Source organism: Myotis daubentonii, chromosome 3, assembly GCF_963259705.1.
Source record: "Myotis daubentonii chromosome 3, mMyoDau2.1, whole genome shotgun sequence".
NCBI classification, from domain to species: domain Eukaryota; kingdom Metazoa; phylum Chordata; class Mammalia; order Chiroptera; family Vespertilionidae; genus Myotis; species Myotis daubentonii.
This window is the reverse complement of record NC_081842.1, coordinates 67,641,350-67,666,234: the sequence shown is the minus strand read 5'-3', so window position 1 is coordinate 67,666,234 and position 24,885 is coordinate 67,641,350. Positions and strand designations below refer to the sequence as shown.

The 24,885-nt window shown below is 44.1% G+C and overlaps 1 protein-coding gene across 1 annotated transcript in view; it reads left to right on the top strand.

The window, feature by feature from the left end:
* The window catches only part of GTPBP8 (GTP binding protein 8 (putative)), a 74,819-nt gene extending 53,811 nt beyond the window's left edge, over positions 1-21,008 (top strand). The window contains exon 6 of the mRNA XM_059687845.1: positions 20,890-21,008. Within this exon, the coding sequence (XP_059543828.1) occupies positions 20,890-20,962 (73 nt within the window). The 3' untranslated portion in view covers positions 20,963-21,008. The remainder of the gene's footprint in view (positions 1-20,889) is intronic.
* Positions 21,009-24,885: the final 3,877 nt, after the last annotated feature.

Genomic DNA, 24,885 nt, shown 5'->3' with positions numbered 1-24,885 from the left:
TGAGCATAGACCTATGAACCAGGAGGTCACTGTTCGATTCCCATTGAGGCACATGCCCAGGTTGCAGGCTCAATCCCCAGTGTGGGACGTGCAGGAGGCAGCCAATCAATGATTCTTTCTCATCATTGATGTTTCTATCTCTCTCTCCCTCTCTCTTCCTCTCTGAAATAAATTTAGAAATATAATATATTGAAAAATACAGGTGCTCAGTTAAATTTGAATTTCAAATAAATGAATTTAGCATAGGACATACTTCTATCTAAAGAATTCAATATTTTTCTGAAATTAGAAATTAACCAGGCATCCTGTATTTTATCTAGCAATCCTAATCTTTAGCATATACGTTTCTCAGTAAGAGGCTGGGAAAATTGTCCAACTTAAATTGTGACCTTTCTCTTTGGACCCATAGGTTATATTCTTTTAACTTCAATGAATGTATGAATACCATCACAGTATGGTGATGAATTCTACTAATCCCTTTAGGTGTGCTATCAAAAGTCCCTAGGTGTGCTATCAAAAGAACCGGTTTGGCTCAGTGGATAGAGCGTCAGCCTGCGGACTCAAGGGTCCCAGGTTCGATTCCGGTCAAGGGCATGTACCTTGGTTGCGGGCACATCCCCAGTGGGGGGGCGTGCAGGAGGCAGCTAATCGATGTTTCTCTCTCATCGATGTTTCTAACTCTCTATCCCTCTCCCTTCTTCTCTGTAAAAAATCAATAAAATAAAATAAAATAAAATAAAATAAAATAAAATAAAATAGTCCCAGTGTTTGGAAGTGTTCCCTGAACTCCAGGTTTTGAAAACCACTCGTCGTCGGGTAATAGTCCTCCTTGATCAGAATGAAGGGTCTGCTGTATAACCTTCTTCATTCCCTGTGTGTTGGGAATGATTTCTGGGCAGGCACCTTCGTTTGGAAGGTTGAAAGTAGACTTAGGAGGTCCTGTGTTTGTAAGTAACTTCCAACCAATTATCTACCTCCTAAGCATCATGGGTCTAACACCCAGTTCTAGGGATAGGGCAGAGATTCATCATGCAGGAGGGTAGGTGACGATAACATGAATTCAGCTTTTCCAACATGAATGTAGCCTAATAAAAGCGATCCCTGCCTTCTGTTCACAAACATGCAACGTTCGTCCTAGACCAGAGCCAGCCTTCCCTGAGAACCCGTACCTAGCTGTGGTTCTGGACAAGTGACCAGTTCCTGGTTCCAGTCTCAGACGGACCAGTCCATCTCTACCCAGAGCTCAGCCCTTGCACTTCCTGGGTCAGCTTAGTGGGCAGGCACAGGGACTAACCCTGAGTGCCTTGGGTAGAGGTGGAAGGGGGTAGGGGGGTGACGGGGGGAGGGGGAATGGGAAGAATGGCAGGGACAGAGGAATCTAGCTAGTAACCAGGGAGGGGATACAAATGGATACCTTTCCATAAGAAAATCTTGGTTCAAATAACCTCAAAGCTTTAGTTGAAGAATTTTGTAAAAAAAAAAAAATGCTTTTTTTATCATTTGTGAGATTATCACTTTATATTAAACTATAATATAAATGAGTACCATTTCTATTATTAAATGGAAACCAATTAAATGGGTAAAAATAAAACTCATACCTTTCTAGAATGATGCATTATATTACATATCCTTTAAGACCTTTCACAAATTAACGCCGATCAATCTTTCCAACCTCATCTCCTGCCACTTCTTTCCAGAACTGCCATAACCTACCCCAGGGTTTTTAAACCTCAGCACTATTGACATTTTGAATGGAATAGTTCTTTGTTGTAAGAGTCTGTCCTGTGTAGAATATTTAGCAGCACACCTGGCTTCTACCCACTAGTTGAGCCCCCCAGGTCATGACAATAAAAAAATGTCTAGAGGCATTATCAAATGTCCTCTGGGGGACAAAATCACCCCCAATAAGAACCACCAGGGTATAACCTCCAATTGAGAAGCAGTGCTCCAGCCCAAGAGACAAGTTGCCTTCCTATGAACACATTTTCACACACACACACACACACACACACACACACACGCACACACGTGCACACACCTGCAACACACACTTGCTGTGATTTCTTCCTTCTGTGAGTGTTATTGCTTTTTTTCTGCATTCTAGATCTCCTCATAATCCGTCTTATCCCAATGGTCTTGTCTTCAAGTTGGACTTCACTCCTTAAAGGCAAACACTCCTCTTTTCACTTCAGCAGCTCCTCATCAAGTGGCTGGCACATACTAGACATCAAACAAGAATTTGTTGAATTGAATAGAAAAACCAGAGGTTGATTTAAAAACAGTTAGTTAATATCCAGAGACAAATGGGAATTTATATTCGGGATGGAAGAGGGTTGTGACACCATCAGAGTGAAGCTTTAGAAAGATTAACATATCCAGGTTGGAAAAGAATGGAGGCGCATTATCAAGCAACCACAATAGCTCAACAGCAAGGTGAAACCATTGCTCTGATAACAGCAAAGATAGCAGGAATCATTTCAAAATGACACCATACAGGACTTGGTACCTGACTGGAAATGGGCTGAGGGACAGAGAGGAGTAGGAATAAATAATGTCACTCAGATCCTGATTCTGGGAACTGGGATAGCGACAGTATCACCCACCAAACCATCAAGATGTGGGGAAGAAGGTAATGAGCTCAGCAGCTGAGGTGTCAGCAAACCACATCAATAAAAATATCACAGATGATCCCACATAAGATATAAATCAGTCACAGACCTGTGCGTGCTGCCTCCCACAACAACATTGAAAATACCAACTATAAGACAAAACAGCTATCATTCAGAACCATGAGAAAGCTGGCCCAGTGGAAGTTCTGCAACTGGAAGGAAAGAAAGAAGAGCCTTGAGACTGAGTAGGATGTGCAGAGGTGCCAAGAACAGAGGTATGGAGTCACACGCCAGGCGGGCTGCAACTGGATGCGCACTTTTTTTTCCATCGAAAGGGTTACAAACTCTCGAATCCAATGAGCTTGGCGGGATGGCTTTGCAGTGGGTTGGAAAGCAAGAGTGGCTTTCTCGCAGAGCTGCCCGCCGGCACGGAGACTCAGAGTCCTGGAGAGGTGAGGAGTTGTGGAGACGCCATTGCTGTTTGCTCCGCCCTGGTGACTCCCTGAGACCCCGCCCTACTCAATTTACATCCCCGCCCAAGCTGTGCCAGAGGCACAAAAGGAACCACCGGCGCTTTTACAGCCTAACCCAAAAAACTGCAGATTTCAACTCCTCGCATCCATAAGGGACACACTCAAGAAGCAGTTGTGTTTTTTTCAATCCGAAGGGGACACAAACTCTCGAATCCACTGAGCTTGTTTGGGGTGGCATTCTGAGGTCCCAGACCCCTACAGGGAGGGGTGGGATGGCCTTCCCTGAGACCTCACCCTACTCAATTTACATCACCACCCAAGCTGTGCCAGTGGCACAAAAGGAACCACATGCGCTTTTGCAGCTTAACCCAACCAACTGCAGATTTCAACTCCTCCCACCCATAAGGGACACACCCAAGAAGCAGATTCAGGTTTGGAGGAAGCTGAAACCGGATCTGGCTGGGCCAGCAACATGGAACAGCTGTACCAGCAAATGCACAAACAGGTCCACCAGATCCAGTCTCACATGGGATGCTGGGAGACGGCAGACAAGCAGTCTGTGCACTTAGTAGAAAACAAAATCCAGGCAAGCATACCAGAAATTCAGCCAGCAAGAATGCCTGGAAATTTTGTCCAGCAAGGAGCCACCCAACAAAAGACAGAATGCCAAACTTCGTGTTGCTGAGACGGCCCCTGTGAGGCTGAGACAGCCCCTGTGAGGCTGAGCCGGCCCCCGTGAGGCTGAGCCGGCCCCCATGAGGCTGAGACAGCCTTGGTGAGGTTGAGACGGCCCCTGTGAGGTTGAGATGGCCCCCGTGAGGCTGAGACAGTCCCGGTGAGGCTGAGATGGCCCCCGTGAGGCTGAGACAGTCCTGGTGAGGCTGAGACAGCCCCGGTGAGGTTGAGACGGCCCCTGTGAGGTTGAAACGACCCCCATGAGGCTGAGACAGTCCCGGTGAGGCTGAGACGGCCCCGGTGAGGTTGAGACGGCCCCGGTGAGGTTGAGATGGCTCCAGTGAGGTTGGGATGGCCCCTGTAAGGTTGGGACAGCCCCTGGTAGGTTGGGACGGCCCCTGTGAGGCTGCGACGGCCCCGGTGAGGCTGTGACTGCCCCGGTGAGTTCGAAAAGGCCCCGGTGATGTTTAGATGGCCCTGGTGAGGTTGAGATGACCCCTGTGAGGTTGAGATGGCCCTTGTGAGGCTGGGATGGCCCCTGTGAGGCTGGGACGGCCCCTGTGAGGTTGAAACGGCCCCTGTGAGGCTGCGACGGCCCCTGTGAGGCTGAGACGGCCCCTGTGAGGCTGAGACAGCCCCTGGGAAGCCAAGAAAAATACCACATGATCTCACTCATTTTTGGATAATAAAGACCATTATAAACTGATGAACAAAAATAGATACAAAGGCAGACAGAATTGAACAGACTGTCAAACTACAATGGGAAGCCTGGGGAGGGTGGGGGGTAAGAGATCAACTGAAGGACTTGTATGCATGCATATAAGAATAACCAATGGACACAAGATGTGGGGGTAAAGGAGGCCGGGGAAATGTCAAAGGGGGGGGGGGGAAGGAGACATGTGTAATACTCTTTGAAATACTTTAAGAAATAAAACAAAATTAAATTTAAATATATATATATATATATATATATATATATATATATATATATATATATATATCACAGAGACCATTGGATGTTCATGAATGAGGCTTAGAGAAGCAGAAGAACCCAAACATGGGGTGTGGGAGTTGGTTATATAGCTGATGCCAGGGGGCAGTGTAGATACTGAGGGGTGGGATCTGGGACAAGGGAAGAGAAGAAGGGCTGGTGGGAAGGCAAGGAGGCAACCAGGGAATGAGGGAAGGGGTGGGAAGCACAATGCCAAGAGAGAATGACATTCCAAGGATTTTAATGATGCGGAAGTGGGTGAGAATGAGGGCTGGAGATGGGCCTGTGGATTCCTTCATTTGCAGGTCTGTTGACTTTTGAGAGATAAGATTTAATGCCTCAGAAGGCAAGAGGAGGTTGACTGCTGGAATGTTAGGAGTGAAGGAGCAGTGAACATGTCATGCCTGGAAGCCCATTTCCTCAGCACCTGTGCCCGTGCCCGGGAAGGTGGTCAGCACCCACAGCTCGAGGGCATCGCAGGGCTCCCAGAAGTTTTGTTTTTTTTAGGCTGTGAGAGACTGGATCTTGTTTGTTGACAGAGGGAAAGGAACTGGAAAGTGGGAGGTTTTGAAGCTGTGAGAGACAAAACTATATAAGCAAGTCTTAGAGGAGGTGGGATGGCTTTGGAAGGAGAAAGGACCTGCTCCTCTGAGAGAGAAGAAAGGAAAGGGGGAGGAGTGAAGAATCACCTAACTCAGGCACAGAGGAGAGTGAAAGGACCTCACCCGCAGACGTTCTCATCTGCGAGAACAAGGGGTAGATGGTGTGCCGCCGCCTGCCCAGTGTGTGAAGCTGGCAAAACATGAGGATGGTCCCGAGACACACGTTTCGGGGAAGTGACAAGAAACAATATGAAGGCTGACACAGCAGCAGTGAGGTGCCAGGATTCCCTTCAGATGGCCATGTCTTTTCGTGAAAACTCCTACTCACCCTTCAAGACCCAGCTCAAATGTTCCCTTCTCTGGCTCACCCAGGTGGAAACTGAACTCACAGGAGTCACTTTTCCCACCTCCCACACCCTACAGTCCTTATAAAAATATTTACCATGTTGTATTTTAAGCTTTTTAAGTCCACTCATTTGTCTCTCCCACTTAATCTTGAACTTCTCAAAGGTCATGATTCATCTCTATATTCCCAGTGCCTGCAACATGGCTGGCACATAGTAAGTGCTCAAAAAATGATGAGTGAATGATTGAAGGAAGGAATACAGGGTGGGACAAAAATAGGTGTACAGTTGTGAGTACACAAAAGACGTTATTTGTATTACTATCTATTAATTACTGTATTACATGAACAACTGTACATCTACCTTTGCCCCACCCTGTATAGGAATGACTGACCTCCACCAGCATATTTACTAGAGCCGAGAGAGACCCAGGTCATCTCTGGCTGCACCAGAGCAGGGAAAGCTGCCCATGTGGATCCACGTGAACTAAAAATAAACAAGACCAATGATAGCCGTGAAATAAATGTGAAACGCAAATGGTTTTTCTCAAAACCCATATGCAGTCCTGAATAGCAGGGGGAAGGGTGGGAGGATGGGGAACGGAGTGAAAAAAGTAACAGGCCCAAGAGATAAATTACAGTTGGGAACAGAATGACTTCCTAAATCGTAGAGTGTGTGGTCCAGAGAGCAGAGCACCGCAGATGCTGTTGCCGTAAAAAACCACTCGTGACATTTTTTGGCAGAAAGAAAGTCTGTTTTGAGTCCATCTCTCCAGCAGCACACAACATTGCCTTAAAAAGCAACGGCTCCGTGAAACCCGCTTTCAGAAAGAGCCCGGTTTAATGTAACGCTGTGGGGCTCAGCCAGGTGGGTGTGACTGTCCCTGCTTCCCACACACAAGCAAACTGAGGCAAGGAGCAATAAGCGAGTGACCCAAGATCACACACCAGGGCACAGGACTAAGATTAAAGGGCAAGGCTTTCTGACTGCAAGCCCATGTCTTCCCGCTGCATTAACAGATTCCCCATTGGGTGTAATGAGCAAAGGGTGGTGATGGGACATGCATAGAGTTGAGGCCGGCTTCATGGGCACACTACCTGGGAAGGTGCGTAGGGCTTGTGCTTAGAAGGACCCTATGTTTGGTTCAATGTTCGGCTGTGGCTGTCTTGAAATTCTTAAGAATTTTTAACAAGGGGCCCTGCGTTTTCATTCCTACCCAACCCCACAAATTATGTAGACAGGCCTGCATGGAATTGGAGAATGTTGGAGGACTTTGAGAGGTCAGCTGCCCCACCCAACCCATTTAGAGATGAGGAAACAGACACAGAGCTTCGGTCACACAGCTAATTGGCAGAGCAGCAGCAGAACCCAGGTTTCCAGTGTTCTTCCTCCCTTATCACACCATCTTTAAAGTTAGAAAAGGGAGCCCTGGCCAGTGTGGCTCCGTTGGTTTGGCGTCGTCTTGTGCCTCAGAAGCTCACCAGTTTGATTCCCAGTCGGGGCACATGCCCAGGTTACAGGCTTGATCCCCAGTAGGAGGTGTGCAGGAGGCAGCTGATCAATGTCTCACAATGATGTGTCTCTCTCCTTCTTCCTCTCCCTTCCTCTCTCTCTAAGAATCAATTAAAAAATAAATAAACAAAAATACAGTTAGAGGAGGGAGGCGTTCCCCCTTCCCTACAGGAGCTTATCTCTAGCCAAAGTATCATTTGTGGCTGAGCTGGGTCAACTCATTTCACTCCTGGGCAAATGGCCCTGGGTTTTTCATAAAAACCAATGCCCATAAACCTGAATGTGATTCCAACAAAACCACAATGTCTACACTGTGGTAAGAGAAACCTGTAGCTCAGTCTCTCACCTAACACTCCTCTTCCCTGCCCCAACCACCTTAACATGCATTTCTTACATGGGAGAGGCCGGCTCAGCCAGAGTCAGGCTGGGGCCATGCCAGGGCAACCAGGGGTAGGCCAGGCGCAAGGCCAAGGCTGGGGGTCCTACCTAAGCTGACCCAGAGAAGAGGGAGCATCTTGGCACTGCCAAGGTGTCAAAGTCCCGCCTCTCCTAAATCGACAGCATGTTAAGCCCCATTAGCAGGGCCTGTCAGTCACACTCAGGTAACGACAGAAGTAACCAAGTATTTGTAAGGGTTTGTGTGCACCTCCTCCGTGCCCTCATACTTAGCAGCTGCAATAATGAAGACGTAGTATTATGACTTCCAGACCAGATACCCCAGAGTATGTGGCTCTGTTCAGTCAGATGCGTTTGACTGTTTTGAAGGCCACATGTGTCCCCCAGAGCCCAAAGGAGAAGAATTACAGCACATGCGGATCATGAAGGAAACTTGGTTGTCATTAAAGAGCCTCTCCAGGTTCCTGGTGTTGTGGGAAGGTTCTGCCTGCAGGCACAATATGAAGAGTTTCCTTTTTTTGAGTCAGAACAAAAACTATATATCAACACTGCTGTGACGTGGTCACAACTAGGTGGCGAATGTCACGGATGATGCACGTAAATCATCACCCTGACGTAGAGCACCACTGGGCAGGGGATCTTACCTCTCGTTCACTGATGTGTCCCAAGAACCTGAGCAGGGCCTGGCGCCTAGTAGGTGCTCATTAAACACTTGCTGGGTGGATGAATGCTACTTGTGGCTTTGAAGGATCTTTAAGATATATATCAGGCCCTGACCGGTTTGGCTCAGTGGACAGAGCATCAGCCTGTGGACTCAAGGGTCTCAGGTTTGATTCTGGTCAAGGGCATGTACCTTGGTTGTGGGCACATCCCCAGTGGGAAGTGTGCATGAGGCAGCTGATCAATGTTTCTCTCTCATTGATGTTTCTAACTCTCTATTCCTCTCCCTCTCTGTAAAAATCAATAAAATATATTTTTTAAAAAAACAAAACAACAACAACAACAAAAGATATATATCAGTATAAATGAACAATAGTGTAGGGTCATGGACTTACATTTTACCATGACAACCAAAGAGGGGTATTTAGGGGACTCTGAGGGAGTAGACTGGGTCTATGATGTCTGTGTGTGTTTGATCCAAATAATGATGAGTAAAGATGGGGATAATATTAGAAGTTACTATTTTATTTCTTGGATCACTCCCCTAGGGCTCTATATACTTAGCCTAATTCTAGTAACTCTGGCACACATACATGCATACATATATGCACACATATCCTATCTAATAATAGCCAAACATGGTAATTGACTATACCTTTGCTATTCTTCCCATTGGCTAATCAGCACGATATGCAAATTAATCGCCAACAAATATGGCAAGCCAGGTGGCCCAAAACAAGCTGGGTGGTGGAGGTGGGAGCAAAACAAGCCGGGCAGTGGAGGGAGTCAGGGGCGAAACAAGCCGGGCTGGGTGGCAGAGGGAGGTGGGGGCAAAACAAGTCAGGCCGGGCAGCGGAGGGAGGCAGGGGTGAAACAAGCTGGGCGGCGGAGACGGGAGTGAAGCCCACCTTAGCAGGTTTCGCTCCCTTCTCTGCTTCACTCCAGCCATAGGAAGCCCTATTCTTGCAGGAATCTTCCTGCAACGGGCCTCTAGTTTGTATATATCGATTAATTTGTAGACAAGTATTATATATATATATATATATATATATATATATATATATATATATATATATAGAGAGAGAGAGAGAGAGAGAGAGAGAGAGAGAGAGAGCATTGTTTTTTTGACATCCTGACCCATGACAACTAAATACTACATGTCTACTTCCACAAAACAAGAACACTATTCTGTGGTACTATGAAACCACTTTCCCAGTCTGAAAGTCAACATCAATACAACACCAATCCACTGACATTCAAATTTCTCCAACTGTCCCAACAATGTTCCTTTTCCTCATTCTTCTCCAGGAACACCCATTGCCTCGTTGTTCACCTTCATTCTGAAGCAGTTCCCCCTCTTTCCCTGACTCTGTGTTCTTGCCAGTCTTAAAGAACACAGACTCTCATTCATCAGGAAGACACTTGACTTGGATGAAACATGTTTCCTTGCATTCTTGGCAGAAAATTTGGAGAAATGATGCTGTGCTCTTCCCAATGCATCATATTATACTAACCTGTTGACTATTGGTGGTGTCCACTATGAGGTCACCATTTCCCTCTTGTATTTGATTAGTATTCTGTGGGGAGATATTCTAATATTAAACCAATGTACTATCCTTCATCAAACCTCCACACTCAGGTGTTATCCTCTTGTAAGAGTTGTCATCCTCTTCTCCTTCATTTGTTTATTTATACATTTATTTATATCAGTGTGAACTCATGGATTCTTATATTCATTGAGTTTCCATCCAATTTTCTTATTAATATTTTGACTCTTAAGTTTCCCTGAACTTGGCCAGTAAGAGCTCCTTTGAACTGACTTATGTGCTCCATTGACATGTCCCTATCATTCTTTGAGTATTTATTTTCTGTTACAACAAGATTCGGGGTCATCTTGTTCTTTCCTTGACCTAGCCCTACAACTAGCCATTCCTCTAAGAAGACTTGGCTCCTTTTAATGGAGGAGGTATTTAAAAGCCAAGATCTGTGCACTTGTTGTGTTTATTGCTACATATATCTATAACTACCTCTGTATCTATGTACATGTATTTAAAATTTATAAGTTCATACCAATACTTCTAATTTCAATCCAACACATCAGGATCTTTCTAGCTTCCCTATTTTTAAGTTTGAAAATCTTGTCTCAGAGGGTGAGAAATGTGGATCCTAACCCTAACCCATCCCAAACCTGCCTCCTTCATCTATCGCCTCTGCATCTTCCTCACTTTATTCCTCAGCCATCAGGCTGCCTCCCACCATCCAAACACCCCTTCCTCCCACTGCCCTTATTCTTTGGAGGATGGTGAAGAGGGAGGGAAATGGATTAAAATTTTATTTTGTATTTTAGTTTTAAAAATATTTTTTAATTGATTTCAGAGATGAAGGGAAAGGGAGGGAGAGATAAAAACATCAATGATGAGAGAGAATCATTGACCAGCTGCCTCCTGCACACCTCCTAAGGGGGATTGAGCCCACAACTTGGGCATGTACCCTGAGCAGGAATCAAACCATGTCCTCTTGGTTCATAGGTCAATGCTCAACCACTGAGCCACACTAGCTGGGCTATTTTATTTTTTAATCTGCACCAGAGAATGAGAGAGAGAGAGAGAGAAAGAGAGAGAGAGAGAGAGAGAGAGAAAGAGAGAGAGAGAGAGAGACATTCATCTGCTGCTTTCCATATGTCCCCAACCAGAGATCCAACCCACAACCCTGGTATGTGGTCTGAATGGAACCAGCAACCTTTCAGTGCACAGGCTGATGCTCAACCAACTGAGCCACTCAACCAGGCTGGACTGATATTTTAAAAGGCTTCCCAAGTCCTAAATATGCAGGCAGGTTTGCATGTTATTGGACTAGAAAGCAATAGGAAGGCAGTATTTACATCTAAATCTGAGTCCCAAATTATCAAACTCACCATATAATATTCTCCTGGAAGCATTTTTAATGAAAATTCAGTGCCTCAATGATGAGTGGAGCTAGAAAGCTCCTGGAAAGGATGGGGAGTCATAAGACTTGAGAAGCAAGATAGATGGTAGAATAACAGAAGTAGGGGAAGCCAAGATAAATCACATAATTTTGCTTCAGGCTGGCCCTGACTATGTCTTCTCAGAATTATCTGCTGTGTCCTCTTTGGAATGTGTAAATGCACCACTGCTCCCTAATCTGATTGGTAATAACCACTTAACACTTTAACCCCAGAAGTCTGTGAATATCATGACTGCTTTTAATTTGTTGACATCTCACTCTATTTGTAGTGGCCTTCTTGTATTTTTCCACTTTGGAGAGTGGATTGTATTTCTGGGAATGAAATAATTAGTGGATACAGTTTTGTCCTTGCCCAACTTTTCCAGCACACCTCAGCCTTGACCTATGATGTCTGCTTTTGGCTGTTGCAATCTTGGACCCCCACTCAGCAACCTTATTGCCTTCTTCATTAAGTCTTTGCTATGTAACCCGGTATGAATCATAAACCCAACATTAAGCTCCATGGGCCAGAACTGCCAGGGTAAAGCAGTGTGAACCCACCTGAGCCAAAATTATTGCACTTTCTCCAACTCCACACTAATGAAGAAATCTGTCAAATATTTTTTCTGGAAGAGAAATTGAAATCAAGTTAATAGGAAAGGAAGATGAATGATTGAATTCTGTTCTTGCCTTTCCTGGCTTTCTACATTGCTGGAGAAAGCCATAAAACCTTATTTTTGTTGTTCATTTTCATAGTATTTTCATGCTTACATTATGGCTGAAAGAAAAGTCAAGGCTGGCTCCCGATGAAACATCTCTGCAGGAAAAAAGGAACACTTTGTCCAAGAGCCACAACTGGCATAGCTCTTCAATGAGAGCTTGCACAACAAAGTTACAGCAAAAGTTAAACAAAATGAACTAAAACAAGAGTCCAACAGTGGAGGGTCCTTAAGTTATTAAAGCTTTCTGCAATCAATATCTGATTTGCTGATCAGAGGTTGGTCTCTAAAATTTTCTTTTGACCTAATGGTCAGTTCCAGAGATGGGATTTCAAGAAGGAATCCTTGAATAAATCACAACCTGCCATGGACCTCAAGAAGACTCCAGTGTGAGGTGGAGTTCAGGCTGCTTATATTTTGCTCTAGGAGAACCTTTCCTTTTCTAAGATACAAACTGGGAAAGCATCCATTTTTTTCATGGGTATATATGTATGCATTAACAATCAAAGTACCAGGAGAAGAAAGGAACAACAACAACAAAACTGGACTAATTTTTATCCTAAAAAAAAAATCACAATAAATAGAATGAATTAGGGCCAGGGGCCAAGACCAGGTTGGTAAAATATTGCTATTATTTTCCACAAGAAAGATTATGAAGACTGTGTTAGTCTGTTCAGGCTGCTATAACAGAATACCATAGACAAGATGGCTTATAAGCAATATAAATTTATTTCTCACAGCTCTGGAGGAACTGGAGACCAAGATCAAATTGCCAGCAGATTTGGTGTCTGGCCAGGGCCCCCTTGCTGGTTCACGGATGGCTATCGTCTCACTGTGTCCTCACAGGGAAGATAGGGGTGAGAAAGCTTTCTGGGGTCTCTTTTAAAAGGGCACTAATCCTAATCACGAGGACATCACCTTTATGACCTAATCACCTTCCTAATGCCCCACCAGCAAATACTATCACACTGGGGATTAGGCTTCAATGTATGAATTTTAGAAGGATACAACTCTTCAGTCTATAGTAGAAGGTAAGGAAGATTGTACTGATCAAGACATGAAGAGGCTCAGTCCATCAAGGGTTTCACGTATGTTCCTACTGTGTGCACTGTGCTGTGTTGATACCATGACCAATGAAAGAAATAGGTATGATTCCCACTTATAGCCTATATAGGCCAGTGGTGTGCTGGCATTGCTTCATACCAGCCCATGAGAACAGAGTGTTAATTATTCAGGAAATTCTCAAGCAGGTTGTTAAACCACTGTTAGATTGAAATCAGCCATAAAAGTCATAATTGCCCTGAAAATAGATGAATGATACCAATTCGGACTTCGTTTTTGGAGACCCAATTTATCAGGACATCACTGTCAGCTACCATCTCCCAAAGTTGGAGATGATAGACTGGGAGTTAGGAAGAATCTGACATGAAATAGGACTGGGAGGCTCCTGTGAAGTCAGTTTCCAGAAGAAGGCAAAGTCATCTAGTGTCTTGGGGAGGCTCCTGTTGAAAATAGGACTTGAGTAAAGGGGAGGAAGGAAACACCTGTGGTTTTTCCTAGCCAATCTTGAGAGCTTGTTTGGAGGTTCTAGCAGGGGAGCGCAGCTACTCCTATACCCTTGACCGAAGACCGGTCCTCTCCTCTGCGGGGAAGGTCGTCCTCTTCGACCGACCAAGCGTGCAGCTTCAGGAGGGATGCACATGGATCGGTGAGGGAGGAGGTGGACACCCGCCCAGCCAGCCAGATCAGTGGAATCAACCCTGGCGATCAATGCGGTGACAGCTGTCGCAGCCAGATCGCCCTCACATCCCCTAGCCAATCTTAATCACCATCCTCGCCTCATCCCCAGCCAGGGCCATCCCATCAGCCTATCCAATCAGCCTACTCACTTTCTAGGGAGAGACAGAGAGGAACACAAAGAAATCAGGAGAAGGTGGAAAAGCTGCTGAAGCGTACAAGGCATTGGTTCTTAGAGATGCAGGGGCTTCTTAGAGGTGTGGAAACAGAGCCAAAGAGGTAAACTGACACTGAGGTCGTACAGCTAGTTAACAACACAGCCAGGGCCAGAAAACCAGGTCTTATTCATTATCCCTGCTATGTACCAGGTACTGTGATGGCTCCCGATCCTTGTTCTGCCTACTGCTGTGTCCAATATGCCTCACTCATGAGCAGGGAGGGGCAGGGTGGAATTAAAGGAAGAACTGGAGCTCATTAATCCCACCCAGCACATTGAATATGCATTGTTTTAAGAAGAATCCGAAGGGCCTGCCAACCTAAAAAAGAGGTGTGTGGTTGAAGAGCTAATAATGAAGGTGCTGTGTGTGTACCATCTGGTGCAAATGGAAAAAGGCATCTTTTGTCCTAAATTGAGTTCCAAGTCATAACTTCTTAAGTCACAACCTTTGCTCCCTACAAAACTACCAAAACGATGGTGATTTCAATTTTTTTCCAGATGGAAAAAGGTTGATGTCATTTCAAGCCTGCCTCTGCAAGAGTCATTTATTCTGCCTGGTATAATGGGGCAGCTGTGGCCGAGGTGGCAGAGTTGGAATGAGTCCCTGAGACCAAGCAGGCCCCTCTAGGGCTGTTTCCTACCTGTCAGGGTTGCACCTCTCAGGCTGCAGAGAGAAACCTGTGCTGCGATGACACCAGCTGAACCATCCCAGGGAGTAGAAGGTTTGGTTCTAAACTTGCCATCCACCCCCTGTCATTGGCATTAAACTCACACTATGTTTTAAGGAACGAGCTTCTTATTAAGCCAGTGTAAATAAAGCCTCTGTGAGAGAACAGTTTCGTGCTGGTCGCTGGGAGGCGGATGGAGTGCACAGCTTGCTTGAACCTCTGCCCCTGATTGCAGTGAACATTCCAAGCGAAGTCCCAGGAAAATCAAGTCCACCTTTGGCGACGCGGGCTTCCCTTGGTGAGGGGATTACAGAGGTTTTCATTAAAGAATCCTGTTGGGGGCTCATGTGGGGGAAGAAGGATTATATCAGATTAATCTTCACAATTTTTATGTTGTGCCTATAATTAATTGCATTACTGAGACGACTTAAAAGACCAACTCGTCATCTAGATGTGTCTACTGAACAGGTGGTGGCTCTGCATAGTTGGGAATAAAGTAGAACAGAGGGGACACAGAGCAAAGCAAAACTGAAAACATTGCTTGGTATTTGTCCTCTAACATTCATTCACCCTGCCCTGAGGACAGCAGCTCCATCCAGATGAAATGCACTGTTACACGATGTGTGATCTTCTGAACAGTTCAGCGGGGTTATAAGCTGACCAACCATCTCGGTTTTCCCAGAACCATGAGAGTTCCTGGGATGCAGAATTCTAGGTTTAAAATCAGGATAGTTTCAGGTGAACCAGGAAGAGCTGGTAACCCCATTAAAGTCCAGTACCTCCTGCCCCCCAATCCACTGACTATAAAACTGACACTCCAGACCTGAATGTGTATCCCAGTCTGACTTCAAAGACAGGCCTCTCCTTTCAATGGCCTGTAAGGATATTTATTAATAGAGAAAGGTAAGAAAATATTAAATAACCAGATGTTTCCTTGTAGTCATCCATATTGGAGGCCTATTTAACAAGAAAACAGGGTTAAGAACCAGGCGTGGATGAGAAAGATTTCCTAAATTTCTTTGAGAAGCAAGCATGGAAAACTCAGGTCATAGAGTGTATCCCATATTTTATAGAAAATACAATTTCTGATGATGAAGACTAGGCCATGCATGTGGTAATCATACATTTCAGTCCTTTGGAAAGTCCTGATTTATTCCTGTTGTCCTGATGAATAATTGAGAGCGCTCCCTTTTACTCTCAAAAAAGTTCTGTTTTGGATCATAAATTATAAGATGCCTCTAGCCAACAAACCTACCATTCCATAATAGAATAAGAACATGATCCATTGGGATGAAAAGAAAGCCTACTCTTTCTGGCTGAGGAGTTATGAGAAGAGAGAAATAGTAAGTGAGAAAGAAACAAAGGAAGGTAAAGGAAGGTTCCAGGCAGCTGAATGTTGGAGTCAGCTTACACTGGTGATGACAGTCACTTTTAAAATATTCAGAAACTGTCTGAGCAGGTTGTTAAGTCACTGGTAGCTTCAAATCAGCCATGGTGGAAGTACTCACACCACAGAAGTCAGCAAACACACAAACCAGGGCCTTTTTCTTCTCACAGTGACTAGCACACTGCTGGTTCCACACAACTCAAATTCTCTCTCGCTCTCTAGCACACACGTATATACACAGACCATGAGCTGAAATGCTAGGGGTACTTTAGAGGCACCTAGTGTGGTCAAATGAGTTCTGGAAAGAGGAATCTTTATTCTGGTTTCTCAGTTTAGATTCTGTAAGCAGCTGACTTCTTATGCTGCCCTTGATCAATGTGGAATATGTTACTTTAATGCAAACCCAGGGGCACAGTGTAGTTTAACTATGCCAGCCTCAACATCATCTCCCAAGATAAAGCTACTTTACCCAAAGCAATGCTACGTTATAAGAACCTTCCAAGTTATGCAGGACTTGAGGGCCCTGCTGTAGTCTTCCTAAAGGGCCGGGGCCACATCTTATGCACGAAGAATCTGCTTTATAGAAGGAGCTTAGGAAATGTGTGCTGAATGTCTATTCGCAGCCTCGTTAGATGTGAGTGTTAAGGAGAGCAATGTCCAGAGCACCTAAACATTACATCTTAGTGGTTGGACAACTCCAACTCCATTCCTCATATGAGAATATATAGCATATGTACTTCTAGAGCAAGCTAGAAGGCAAATGCCTAGGCATAGCGCTGGAGTATATACTGTCAGTAAACAAAATTCAGCCCCCACCCACCGGGACACTCAGTACAAGTCCTCTGTAATGTGTTTTCTATGTAGCTGAGGATATATCTCTTGAAGGATCAAATCTTTTCATTGAACTATTCATTTTCATATATGTTGTATATTTTTTTCATTTGGCATATATATATATTGAAAATTACACACACAATCATGTGCAACAATGACAGAGGTGCATTCTGAGAAATGTGTAATTAGGAGATTTCGTTGTTGGGCAAACATCACAGCGTGCACTTACGCAAACCTATTTGGTATGGACTACTACTGTACTGTAATTGTATATGCTATACTTTTATACAACTGGCAGTGCAGTAGTATTTTTTACAACAGCATTGCCACAAACACATGAGTAATGTGTTGCACTATGATATTACTATGGCTATGTTGTCACTGAGTTCCACTATAATCTTACGAGACCACCATTGTATATACAGTTGGTCCTTGACCGAAACATCATTATGTGGTTCATGACTCTGAGTGTGTGTGTGTGTGTGTGTGTGTGTGTGTGTGTGTGTGTGTGGTGTGTACTCCATCTGCCTTCTTCATTTTTTTTAGTTTCTTTATTGATTAAAGTACTATATATGTGTCCTTATCCCCCATTACCCCCCACACACTCATAATTCTCTAAGTTCTGAATATCAAATATGGTTAAACATACTAATCCAGATTCTATAGCAATTGGATATGTCTAAAAATTAGTTAAGAGTGAGGCTCTGTCTCAAGAAGAAATCCATAGCTAGGCACTGGAATGAACTAAATGTTCTCCTAATTCTTTAGATTCAGATCAACAATTCAAGATTATGTCTATTCCATGGCTACCCAATGTCAGGCACTGTGCCAAGGGCTGGGAACCTAAAGAGCTCTCGGCCCACATGGGAATTCAGTTAAGGAGAGAGAGGGTGAGAAGAGCCCTGGGAGCCTTCCCCTCACAGTTAGTTTGTCCTCTACCTCGTCCAAATTGAATTGTGACCAAGTATTTTTTCCAAGTTTTTTTTTTTCATTGCTGTTTTCCTTGGAGAAAAAGGTTTTGTGTCAGCAACAGCAGCAGCAGCAGCAACTCTCTCAATGTGTTGAGTACTTATGCTAATCAGTGATCTGGCACTAGTTTACTGATTCTTTGGTCTGATTATTTATTATTTATAGAGTGTGGTAAGTGCAGATGGCATTTTGCAAAGCATGGAACTCTAAGAATGAATCCCCAGCCTCAAGGCGTTGACTGTCTGATTTAGACATAAACAAAAAACTGAATAAACAGTGAGACATCTAGTTGAGTTGATGTGGCTGGAAAGAAGGAAAAAACTAGGAGAACAAGAAAAAGAAGTAGTTTTATGGAGGGATTTGACAAGGAAAAAAGAAGCATGAAAAATGTGAGCTATTTCAAGAGGCATACAAGAAAGGTTACCAAACCAAGGGGTTTAAAGGGAAACCAAAGGAGCATTGAGGAGAAAGTCCCAAGAGAAGAAAGAACTCAATGGGAGTTCCTGCTTGAGTCTTTTGGTTGGAGAGGAGAGACAGGGATGTTCAACTGAAGAAAAATTAATGATCATGAATGAAGGTGAGAAGATCATGGCTAATATTTTATTTCAGGAGAGAAAGAGAAAAAGTTGGCCACCAGAAGTGTGAGAAGAGTAGGAGGAAGTGTGAATGAGAAGAGGGAGGGAAAGAAATGGAGAGTTCAGATGATGAAGTTTTAACATGGGTCAAGGGAACTGGCCACTTCTGTCAACTAAGCCATCTGCACCTGATTTTAACTTTTTAGTTCAGAAATTTCTTCTTATTGATTCATTCAGAGATGGTCATACTTTTAATATTTTATTCAAACTATTAAAATCCACAAAAGACTCTTAAGTAAACAGGAGTTTCATTGCATTTGATTCTGAGTGGATAATGTAAGTTGAAAGTAACTGGGTCAAAAGATAACTCATCAAGCAATAAGCATAAGAATTGTGGAATGACTATATTAATATCAGGTAAAATAGACTTAAAGACAGAGTATTTCCAGGTAAAGAAGGACATTTCATAATGATAAATGAGTCTATTCACCAGGAAGACATAAAATAATAAGTGAGTATGCACCTTATAACAGAGCTTCAAAATACACAAAAAAAAAATGGACAGAATTAAAGAGAGATCTACAGTCACGGGGGAGGTTTTAATACCCTTTCCTCAGCCATTGATAGACCTAGATCAGTGATGGCGAACCTATGACACGCGTGTCAGAGGTGACACACGAACTCATTGTTTTGGTTGATTTTTCTTTGTTAAATGGCATTTAAATATATAAAATAAATGTCAAAAATACAAATCTTTGTTTTACTATGGTTGCAAATATCAAAAAATTTCTATACGTGACACGGCACCAGAGTTAAGTTAGGGTTTTTCAAAATGCTGACACGCCGAGCTCAAAAGGTTCGCCATCACTGACCTAGACAAAAAATTAGTAAAGACATAGATGATGTGATAGATGATGTGAACAATGCTATTGGCCACCTGACCTGTTTAATAGTTCAGAACACTTCACCTAACATTTACCTACTGAAGACACACTCTTTTCTAACAATGGGTGATGTTTCCGACCCCTACACTATACATGTTAGCTGAATAAATTATGCCCACAAAGTGGCAGAACGTTTCGAGGTCACCCAGATCTCAAGTCCATGCATGAAAATAGATTACAGTTTACCCCATATTTTGCAGTCTTTGTGAGTTTTAAGTAGTGGTCCTAGGTTCCTTAGTAAGACTTGAGAAATACCTACAGATTTTCTTGAGGCTGAATTATTTCCAGAGACTGTATTGTCAATGTTAACTTCATTCGTCTAACAGAGAAAATTCATTCTCCAGTCACTCTCTCCAGCACTAGCTTAAAACTTTCTGCACCTGAATCCTAGAAGACCTGGTTCTCATATTCTCCCCACCAACTCCCCACTTCCCTGCCCCCAAACACACACACACACACACACACACACACACACACACACACACACACCTTCGTAGCTTTGTGACTTTGGACACATAACCTCTTTAAGCCTGACTCTGTTTCTTTACCTGTAAAACCCTCGGGGCGGCAGTGAAATCCAACTGAAAGGCTGTATGAAACCTTTTTACATACTACGAAGCACTATACAAATACCATGGAGCAGTATTTTTTTGTGCTAATACCAGTAGGGGTACCTGTAATCCTGAGAAAGGGACATTGGGGCAGGTATCCTGCTTCTGCCTGCGGATAGACGTGAGTCAAGCCTAGTGTGAGGAGAAATTGTAAGATGGGAGAATAAAGTAAAGGTTGAAGGGTTTATTCTGAAGTAAAACCTGTGAGAAATGTTAGATTTGCTCTCTCAGGAGAGACCATGAAAGGTGCAATGGGCACCTTTTTACGTTTGCACAAGAGGGAGATGGGAAAGCTTGGCTATAAAAATAAGAATAAGCTTTGGAAATTCTGTTCGAGGACCTGTTGGATAACATTGATCTTACAGGAAGGTGGGTGGATTTCAGCCTAGGAATGCTGCATTCTAGGCCTCCTCCTACCACGGGGGCTCTGAGTAACCTTGCACTAGAGATTCAATTTCTCTCAACCTGTTTCTCCATCTGAAAGCTGAGGGTATAATGCGTGCCACATGCAACTGTAAATGCTTTACGCAATTTGAAAGGGTATTTCCAAGAACACAACACATTATTTAGAAAAGTGGAAGAGCACTGTCAGAGAAGACGTGGAACATCTCCCCCTACGTAGCCTTTTCACAAGATTCCTCTTTTTGTCTTATAAGGAAAGAAAACCAAGTCTGGAGATGACTAATCCCACAAACTAATCTGTCCCCTTCGTGTGCGCTGGACTGGCTCTCCTCCTAAAGGGATATGTTGGAATTTTGTGTTCAGATTTCCTCATCACATGCATTCTTCCCTAGAAACCAGATAGTGAAAGAAGGCTGCGGTTTTCCCAAGAGCTTCCCAGGGTCCAGCCACCAGATGTTCTGGATCCCTCACTCTACCTTGGGCTTTGAGCGGATCACCGTGCTGTCTGTCTTCCTTTCCTCACACGTACAATTGGAATAAAAATTCTTCTCTCTGGGGAGGAGGGGTCAAGTGAAGATTAATTATCTGTGATTCCCTCAGGTTCCTCTCCATTGATATTTGCGCACTCTCTACCGTCATTAATTGGAACTATGCTTTCAGACATCACTTCTAACTCATGACCACAAAATTCCTAATGGAAATGGATGTGCAGAAATCTGGTAAGTTGACTAATCACTACAGTTTGTAAGACTCACCTCACATTTCCTAAGCTTTACATTTTAAAAAGGCACAGAGACCTTTGCCAAGTCTATTGGGTGCTTTCAATTGTGTTACATGAAGAACAAAAAAAGTGTTCATTTCTTTCTCCCTGTTTTCCTCTCTCCTTTTGTTGTTACCCCTTTTTGAGTCTCCCAGGATTTCACACTTTCTCATTCTCTCTGATTTCCCAAAAATTTAGGAAACTTGTGAAAGTGGAAGTTTAGCTGAGTGCTGTAATGTAACAAAGTTAGCCACCTTGCAGCCCCGCGGGGAAATACCGCTCTCCTAAATACAACTGTCATCACACTCATTAGCGTCGCCCTCCCCTTGCCTCTTTGGCATTGGGTCACTAACAAGTTACAATGTCTTCTCTCTCCTCTCCAGTCCCCTTGTTTGGGGTTTTGTTCTCTCCTTCCTCGTTTCTGTGCTGCTTGCTGCACCTTGGAAGCATGGGTTGCCCCTGCGGCCACTACCGCCATCACCCCCCCCCCCCTCAACGAACAGAAGCGCTAAAATGTCAGAAAATGCGTCGGTTGCCTCCAACAAAAGTGCATATCAGCTCCAAAAGGGAATAAATATGATAGGGGGCACAATAATAACAGGGTGCAGTTGTTAGCTACAGAGAGCCAGCAGGAGTTGGGGGCAGGGCGGGAGGGAGCCGAGGAGAATAGAAGCTGCCTGGGCAGGAACCCTGGGGGAAGGAGGAGGGAGCTGCTCCAGCAGCAACCATCAATTCTATGGGCTGGTTTTGTTCTGCTTTGTGAGGTCTGAACTGAGGCTCAGCTGATGGGCAGGGGTGTGTGTAGGAGGTGAATAAGGGATTTTACCCAAACCAGTGACTCTGAATGGAGGTCTTGGGCCCAACTGAGGAGGCCTAGGCAGCAGGAGCTTGAAAAGAGGGTCTTTGGACTATTGGGGTAGTGGGGGAGGGGGTGGAAAGATGGGGTTGGGTGGGGGCTGGGAGGACGTTTGGAGGCTTGGAGGGGTGGGGGAAGGAAGAGAATAGTACAATAAAGGGGGGAAAGGAGGCCAGCTTCTGAGCTCTCACTTGTGACAATGAGTCCCATGTGGTTCTCTTTATCTCAGCCATTCAGGAGTCAATAGAGAGAGCTTTTTTATTTTCAACTCTGAGTATACAACCACCCCACCCCCACCACACACACACACACACACACACACACACACACACACACACACACACTAAAGGTGCAGGACACTAAGCAAGACATTAAAAATGTCTCAAAATTATTTCCTCAGAGCCGATTTGCTGAATTTTATGCCACCGTGCTGGAACTGAACATATGGAGCATTGAGCTCACAGTCAGTCCCCGCCCCTGCTCCCTGCCTCTCTTCTCCCAGCACCCTCTCAGCCTCTAATCCTCCTTCCTCTGTTAGGCACCCCTCCTCTCCTCCTCAGTGCAGGCCTCCATTCTTCACTCTTTAGAAAGACATGAATCACAGGTGACAGGTAAAGTGGAGGGAGATCCTTGATTATTTTCAACCCCAAAAAGAAAAATAATTGGAGCAAATCCAAGCCTGACTCTAGACTGTCCTACTGTATCGCAAAAAACAAACAAGAATATTGTTTTTGATGGTGGGCTCCCGTGCAATGTCCAGTCCCCAACTGGACAACTTCCTTTCAGATGTGTTCCTATGCTGTCACCGAGGTAGCTGCATTCTCAGAAGATAGCCTGATAGAAAATAATTCCTCTATTTTCAAACAATATTGTTATGTATTCTCATAGGAGACATGAGTCTGAATAGGTACAACGTTCTTAATGAGGGATGGAAGCTTTTAAAAACATAGATTCCAGGCCTTACCTCTCCAAGATTCAGATTCAGTAGTGCTTGTGTGTGTGTGTGTGTGTGTGTGTGTGTGTTTGTGACAAGGCAGGCATTAGGCAATAACAGTCCAGTGCAGGCAAATGATGACTTGAGCCAAATCCATCTGACCAGGGGAAGGCTCTCTGCTATTCAATATGGCGGAATGAAAGAAATGGGAAGGAGGAAATTATCATTTTCATGACCAAGAAATGAGACAGTAATTGAAAATGACTATAACATCAAGCCATTGCTTAGTGCCATGCATTTTTCTTACAAGAATTATTACCCCATTGGAGAGGGAAGTGAGACTCAGTTGTCTTAAGCAACTTGCCCAAGGTCACAAAGCTGGCAAGTAGCAGAGCCAGAATTTCTCCTCAGTCTTGAATGACCTGAACAGCATTCTCTGAAGTCAGGGAGACCCCAGGAGTGGGCATAGGAGTGAGGGGGCCCTGGAGAAGCAGCCCCTAGGAATGCTCCTAAAGGCTGCTCATGCAGTCAATGGCTGAGCTGTTTCTTCTCAGCTGGCTCTGCTCCCACCAACTCTTCTTTGTGGTTTTCAAAGGCCTATCTCTACTGCACTGTGTGGATGTGCTCCCAGGGTTCATGTGCTCCTGGCAGCTGCCTCCTCATCGACCATTCCATGTGACTACAGTCAACAGTGCTGTAGGGTATATTTTAAAGTTGCTAGGAGAGTAGATCTTAAAAGTTCTCATTACAAGGAAAACATTACAACTATGTGAGGTGATGGATGTTAACTAATCTTATTGTGCTAATCGTTTTGCAACATATACATATATCAAATCATTATGTTGTGCACCTTAAACTAATACAGTGTTACATGTGTAGATGAAAAAGGGGCCACATACTAAACCTGACAAGCTCAGGAGAGGCCTGCATGGCAGGTTTATAAACCCAGAGACAAAAAGTAACCACATACGATGGTTTGAAATTAAAACTTCCTGACTAAAAGAGACTCATGGCTGGTAGTCATGTCCTAGGCCAGTATTTTCCTTGACAAAGGTCAATCTTTAACTGAGCTTGTCTATTGACTTTTTGCATCTAAGATAACATATCTTTGGAATTTCAGAGTAATCCCCTATTTTCCAGACCCCTCAGGGTACAATCTCCCACCAGCGCAGAGACCACAGAATGCCTCATTGTTATCTTGTTCTCCCACATACCATCTCTATGTGCTGAAATGTTCACTGTTAACTGTCCTGTACCCACCAATGTAAAAGAAGTGTGTATCTGTTTTACTTTTTATCCAATCCCAAAGGTTTCCCTGCTTTGCCTTCTCCTGCCTCCTTAATCTACCACCAGTGGATTGCATTTAGCCCCCTTACTTCGTCCCCTTTGATTCTAATGTATAAAATAAGTGGTAAATTGCAATTTTCCGGAGCATTTTCTCAATCTGTTGAGATTTTGCTTCCCAGCAATTGTGGTCAACTTGGCTCAAATAAGCTTATAAAAATTTCCTATAGGTTTGAGTATTTCTTATGTCGACTCATGTCAATTACACCTCAATAACACAGGGGGAAAATAAATAAGTAACTAATTCTTTTTTTAAATGGACTTCAGACTTCTCTTTACCTCACAAGTCTCATTTCTTCCTTTTAATAAATCATACTCTGCTAAGCAAAGTACCCTACACTGGACATAGAAAGAAGATGAGTATAGCTTTCTTAAAGGTGCAGCTCTGTGGCATGGCTGTGAATATTTGAAGGATGTGATGAAGTTAGGCAAGGGAATGACTCTCATTTTGCCACCCTAGATGCTTCTCAGCTGGCTCTGCTCCCACCAACTCTTCTTCGTGGTTTTCAAAGGCCTGTCTCTGTGGCACTGTGTGGATGTGCTCCCAGGGTTCATGTGCTTGTCTCCTCTCTAAGTGTTCTATAGCTCCTTGAGGGTATGGTGCTCTGTAAGGTCCTTTCCTTTGCGTGATTTCCAACCAGTGGCTTTTAAATAGTTTCTTGGATGCTCTTGTTCATCATGCTTAATCACCTTCCTCTTGCT